This window comes from Rhinatrema bivittatum, chromosome 1 (assembly GCF_901001135.1).
Source record: "Rhinatrema bivittatum chromosome 1, aRhiBiv1.1, whole genome shotgun sequence".
Classification (NCBI taxonomy): domain Eukaryota; kingdom Metazoa; phylum Chordata; class Amphibia; order Gymnophiona; family Rhinatrematidae; genus Rhinatrema; species Rhinatrema bivittatum.
The window spans coordinates 71,798,893-71,805,277 of record NC_042615.1 but is presented as its reverse complement, the minus strand read 5'-3'; the positions used below and the strand labels follow the sequence as shown (position 1 = coordinate 71,805,277).

The 6,385-nt window shown below is 42.9% G+C and overlaps 1 protein-coding gene across 12 annotated transcripts in view; it reads right to left on the bottom strand.

The window, feature by feature from the left end:
* Positions 1–1,231: 1,231 nt before the first annotated feature.
* Positions 1,232–6,385, bottom strand: part of RAPGEF2 (Rap guanine nucleotide exchange factor 2) — a 624,821-nt gene continuing 619,667 nt past the window's right edge. For all 12 annotated transcript variants that reach the window (XM_029617182.1, XM_029617118.1, XM_029617324.1 and 9 more), the window contains one exon: positions 1,232–2,892. In XM_029617182.1, coding sequence (XP_029473042.1) covers positions 2,864–2,892 — 29 coding nt within the window. In that variant the 3' untranslated portion in view covers positions 1,232–2,863. The remainder of the gene's footprint in view (positions 2,893–6,385) is intronic.

Below are 6,385 nucleotides of genomic sequence, written 5' to 3'. Positions count from 1 at the left end.
TTTAAGAGCCCTGCTCGCCGGTAGGCCCCCCTCGCCAAACCCTGGGACTCGCGTAAGTCCCGGGGTTTGGCGAGGGGGGCGTGTCGGGGGGCGGGCCCGAGCCGCGCGGCGTTTAGGGGGCGTGTCAGCAGCGTTTTGGGGGCGGGCCCGGGGGCATGGCCACGCCCTCCGGACCTGCCCCCAGGCCGCGTCCTGGCGCGCTAGCGGCCCGCTGGCGCACGGGGATTTACGCCTCCCTCTGGGAGGCGTAAATCCCCCAACAAAGGTAAGGAGGGGGTTTAGACAGGGCCGGGCGGGTGGGTTAGGTAGAGGAAGGGAGGGAAAGGTGAGGGGAGGGCGTTAGAGGATTCCCTCCGAGGCCGCTCCGATTTCGGAGCGGCCTCGGAGGGAACGGGGGTAGACTGTGCGGCTCGGCGCGCGCCGGCTATACAGAGTCGATAGCCTTGCGCGCGCCGATCCAGGATTTTAGCGGCTATGCGCGTATCTACTAAAATCCCGCGTACTTTTGCTTGCACCTGATGCGCCAGCAAAAGTACGCCTATTCGCGCGGTCTGAAAATCTACCCCTATTTGTGAAGTAAAACTTCGTTTTTCTGTGAGGAAAAGTTGTGAGAATAAATCTCACAGAGCTCCTAAACGCGAGGCAACTGCAGCATGAAAAAAAAAAGAGACTGAAGGGAGACCCCTGTGGACACAGGGCTCATGGCATGCTGGGCATGCTCAGTGTGCCAGTCAAAGTTTCTAGAAACTTTGACAAAAGTGTTCTGTAATAGGGCTCCGCCTAATGACATCACCTATATGTGAAGACTACCATCCTGCTTGTCCTGGAAGAAAGAGTCTAGTTCTGTAGAATGCTGGGATATAAGGCATATCCTTAATATTGTGAAGTAACACATCATTGTTAAACTGTTTGGTGTTAAAGCACCAAAATAAATACAAATGTTATCTACGATTATGATTTTACTGTGTTTCTTTGGTAAACAGATATATATTTTTGACTTTGCATCTTGTAACTTATTTGCAAATTCCTGCTTGGCCCAGTGTCATGTCACAGCATAGCTAATGTACAAAGCTAAAAAGCAGAGAAGGAACCAAGATGCAGGAAATTTTACAATAGGATGCAAAATGTAGCACATAACTGTACTGCACCTGTAGATTTCAAGTTTATGTATTTCTCCATTTGTTCTAAAGTATGGAGAGCCTAAGAATCAACAAGTACACCAACATTTTTTCTGTTATATTTATTTCTCCAGCTTCGTACAAACTGGATGTAGAAGCATAAACATAGTACAATTCTACCATTTTCAACAAAAATATAACCAATATGTACAATTATTGTATTAAAAATACAAAAGGGATACAGACTCCACCAATGTCTTTCTAAAAGACATACAGGTACAAGTAGTATCAAAAGTAGGAGGAAATCACCAGTTAATTGTACATTCTGCACTTGACGTCACCGAGCGAACTGAGAATAGCAGTCCTATGTTCTACAATTACTTAATGCTTATATAACATTTGTGCAACTTGTGATAGAGCCAGGTATCTGCCTTTCTATATGCGCATAAGGTCCATAGCCTATATAATAAAGCTGGCAAATAATGCATATTACAAGGAGAATTACAAATGCAAAACTGACAGTGTGTGTATATAAGCCAGGTAGACGAAAGCCATGATTACAGGATAAAGAGAGAATAATTAAATAAAGCACTGACATTTTCTGATACAGTGAAAAAAAAACCCACTGCAATTTTTGTTCTTTTATTCTTTAAAGTTGAATCTATATACGTTTACCTACTGATCAATATGATCAGCTGAGTTCATTGGAGAAAGAAAACCAAGACCCAGAGTTCCTCGCCTTCCAGTACTACTTGGATTGGCAGCCTTCACTTTTCCTGGAGTCTGTGCAAAGACAAGACAAAAGTAGAGAGGCAAGAAAAGGGGGGGAGGGGGGACTGTTTCACTCGTTACAAGGTCCATATAGCAGCTGCAAGCGGGTGACTGCTACCCGCAGACCTTCCGAACACATGCATGGTCCGTACAGCCATGGTCAGGGGGCGAGGAATGCTCTTCATTGCAAAGGCTGACGCGTCCGATCGGGTTACTCGGCTGGCCACTCCTCAATGCCAGCTCCATAAAGAGAGATCACTGCAGGTCCGTTTGAACAGTTAGCAATTAGTTGTAAGAATCCCAAGCTGCCTTCTCTGCAACGTTCTCCAGTTAATTCTTAAAATAAGCTCCTAAAGCTAAAATAGAACCATCATCTTAACTTAAAACGTGTGAAATAATACTGCAACAGTCCAGATGTAACATGTTTGCTCTCTGAACACACCAAAAGTAGAAACCATAACAAAATTAGCATCTGTAAACAAACCAACCAACATGCACTGGGCATTCAGATGATTTCATTGCATTCTTCTTCAAAGTTTAAAAGGCCCATACAGTTTTTCATGCCTAGCTTATCTCATTATCCCAATGACATAAAGCGCTAGATTTGTGAGTACAATCTAAAATGAAATTTTAAAAACCCTTCCAGGCATTCAGAAGTACAGCCAGTGTGACATCTTGATGTGCTGATCCTGGAACTGGAATGATGCCGTGTGATGTGGCAGCGGCAGCTCGGGCGACCACTGCACGGAGCATTGCAAGCAACGCAGTCTGGAAAGTGCCAGGGTGGTTTCTTCACAGTATTTCACATGCTAGGGGAGGGGAGAGGGAGGAGACACCCCAATACTGCTTTAAGGCAGGGAAGGAGGCTAACGGGTCCACCATCCTTTCAGCAGAGTCCAAAGGCTCCTGTAGGGGCATCTTCATGGCTCCCCTTTAAGGTGGCTCAAATCAGGATCTGGAAAAGTCAGGGTCCCTTAAACGGCTGAGACTTGCTCATCTTCCGCTAAAGGCGATGTGACAGGAGAAAACAAAAGAAAGCAGGTCACTGACTGAAATGTCCAGAGACTGTCATGCACAGCATGTTAAACATGTCAGAATAAAAACACAGTTCTAATCCAGAAGTAACAATCTCAAACTAGAAAGCTGGTAAAGTATATTTTATTTTACCTCTATTAGATTGCAACAACAGAGGACAAGACTTAAGAGTTAATTTATCTTATACCCGATATACTTAAAGTAGACATGACTTATCACAACCACTAAGTAATATTTAATATGAAACTATGTTACAGTATTTGATGGCACCTGTTTAGTTACTAGAACTCAACACATTTAAGTTTGAAATTATGTGCCTTATTGTGAACCGTTGTGACGGCAACTAGCTTAACGACGGTATAGAAAAGATTTTAAATAAAAAATAAAATAAAATATACCATATTTTTCACTCCATAAGACGCACTTTTTTTTCCCCAAAAGTGGGGGGAAAATGTCTGTGCGTTTTATGGAGCGAATATAAAAAAACCCAAAAAAACCCCCCCTAACTACAACCAATGTTTTTTTTTGTCCCCATTCCCCATCCCAACCCTTTAAATTTAATTAACTACAACCCCCACCCTCCTGACCCCCCCCCCCAAGACTTGCCGACCAATGGCACCGGTAGCCCCTGTGACATAGTTCCTGCTTGCATAAAAGCAAATGACCCCTACTAGCTGAGCTGTGTGTATCTTTAGTTTGGATTTCAAGAGAGAAGGAGCATTTCCTTTCAATTTTCTTAATTTATTTTAGAGTGAGGGCCCAAAGACATGGCTGGTGAGGCTTAGAAAGTAAAAAGAGTTATTCCCAATTGGCTGCTGAATTGACGCCAAGAGATTAGTAGTAGTTTCTTTCTAAGTGGATTTTTGTTGTTTGGGAGGAATTTTATCCACCCTTCCCGCCCATCCAGAGAGGAGAAAGAGAAGCCTCCAGGTCAACTACCTGTGGACTTGTTTACAACTGAATGATAGTTTCTGGTGTTAGGACACCTAGATAATTGCAGTGGTCTATTGCATATATTACAACTAGTTCAGCTGCTGCTCATTTGCTTCGGGGACAGAAACATGCAGTCATATACAGCCTGTATTAAGTGATTTGCATTGGGTGCCAGTTAAATACAGATCACAGTTTTAAACGTTACTAACTACCAATAAGCTATTGTATGGGGATAATTGCTGTGTGATAAAAAGTAAGATTTCTTGGTATATTCCAGCTCGATCATTACGATCTTCAGGCCAAATATTGTTATAAGTACCTGCTAACTGAGAGGCTAAGCTTTAGCAAACAAGAGCCAGGACTTTCTCCTACATCTCACCAGTAACCTGCAATGTGCTGCCAACTTGGCTGGGGGAAGAGACTGATGTTAAGGTGTACAGGAAACAAGTTAAGTCAATATTGTGTAAGGAGGCATTTAGATAATGATTTTTTACTGTATTGTTTGTCTTTCTGGTTTTATGTTAAGGTTTAATGTGTTCAACATTGCATTTTATCATCTGCATTCAAAATTGTTGCTGGGAAGATGCACAATATAAGATTCTTTTAAAATAATAAAATAAATAAATAAATAAACCTGGCATCACTAGGGATCTTCATTTTTAAAACATTTTTCCAAGGAATTTATTAGGGTTTATTATGACAAGAACAGAAATGGGAGAAAACCACTGAAAAAAATGTGATGTCTTAATTTTCCTGGGCAAACAGTTCATTTTGGTGGATAGAAGCTGGGACAACAAAAGAATATCATGCCCACCAGAAGCACTTCCCACCAGGCTGCCTGGGCCCACACAAAGGCAGAAGTGCAGTGCTGCAGAGAGGTGGGAGCCTCAGCACGCATGCTGCTGAAGGAGAGAGGAGAAACCTGGAGCCACCACTAGTAAGGAGGAATGCTGTTGCAATGGGGAGATATAGGGCGAGATAAGGACATGCTAGGCAGGGGATGGGGGTAGAGCTACAAAAGCTGCTGAGTGGGGATGAGTGGGAGAATCGGTTTGATATTTATAAAATCATGCGAGAGGTGGAACTGATAAATAGGGACCTCATTTACCCATTCAACTAGTACAAAGGCTAGGGGACACGCCAAGAAACTAAGGGGCATCAGATTTAAAACAAACTGAAGAACATGTTTTTTTTTTCACTCAACACCCAATCAAGTTGTGGAATTTGTTGCCAGATGATGTGATCAAAGCATCTAGCATAGCTGGGTATAAAAAAGGTTTTGGACAAATTCTTGGAGGAAAAGTTCATAAAGAGTTATTAACAAGTTAGATTTGGGAAAGTCATCGCTTATCTTTGAGCATGAGCAACAGGGATCTGGGATCTGCCAGGTACTTGTGGCCCATACTGGCCACTCTGTCGGATAGAAGGCTGGGCTTGATGGACTGGAGGGAAGACTTCCAAACAAGCATGGCAGAGCTGAGGCTTAACACCGGCAGATGTCATTTCCAGGCGAACATCTTTTAATACTATCTGTGCCGGCCGGTTCAGAAGACCTTCCTTGGATTATCTCACCTAACATTCCCCCTACTCCTATCCTGCGCCCCTTCTCCCTCTCTCCCACTCCAACCCCACCCCCCTCCCCACCCCACCATACTCTTCAAGGCCCCATCCTTTCCATTGACTCTTCCTCCCCTTCCCCACCCCCCTTCCTCCCCTTTGCCTTTCCACCTCCTTTCCTCTGTACATATTCCCCCTTTCCCTCATTCTTTCCATTAAGTGTAAATAAGGAGATTACAAAGGACGATATAATCTCATACTCATGTATATTTACCCTATAAATGTAGATATCCCCCCTATATTCAGATTTTTCTGCTCCTCCAAGTTAGCTAACCTTCCTTACCTAACCTCCTTACACATATATTACTTGTAAAAACGAAGCTATTATATGTAATCCCTATTGGTTTAACTGTTCTTCATATAATCATGCGTTAATTGTAAAGCCTGTTGCTAAATTTTGTGTTCTCTGTAAACCGATGAGATGTTCCCAACGTTCGTCGGTATATAAAAGCCATTAAATAAATAAATAAATAAATCTTGTAGATCAGATGATCCGTCAAAGAGCGATTCTTTTTTACATGACAAGATTCATAACCTCAGATAACTCCCCATGATGCAGTTTCATACGAAACGTCAGCTGGTATTGGGGTTGGGTTTTTGGTTTGAACACAATTTGAACAACGTTTTATTTGTAACACACACCTGTGTTGATTTACGGGGATGTCCTGTAGTGCTGTGCTTTAATACACTTTTTATATGCATTTTGAAAAATGAAGAAATGGATGAATGATCGAGAGGTCTGGGATACTTCTTGTGGTAGAGGTTCTGCACATAAAGCAGAATTGCTTACCTGTAACAGGTGTTCTCCAAGGACAGCAGGATGTTAGTCTTCACATTTGGGTGACATCATCATTCCGGCACGGAAAACTTTTGTATTTGATAGGCACACTGAGCATGCCCAGCAAGCCGTT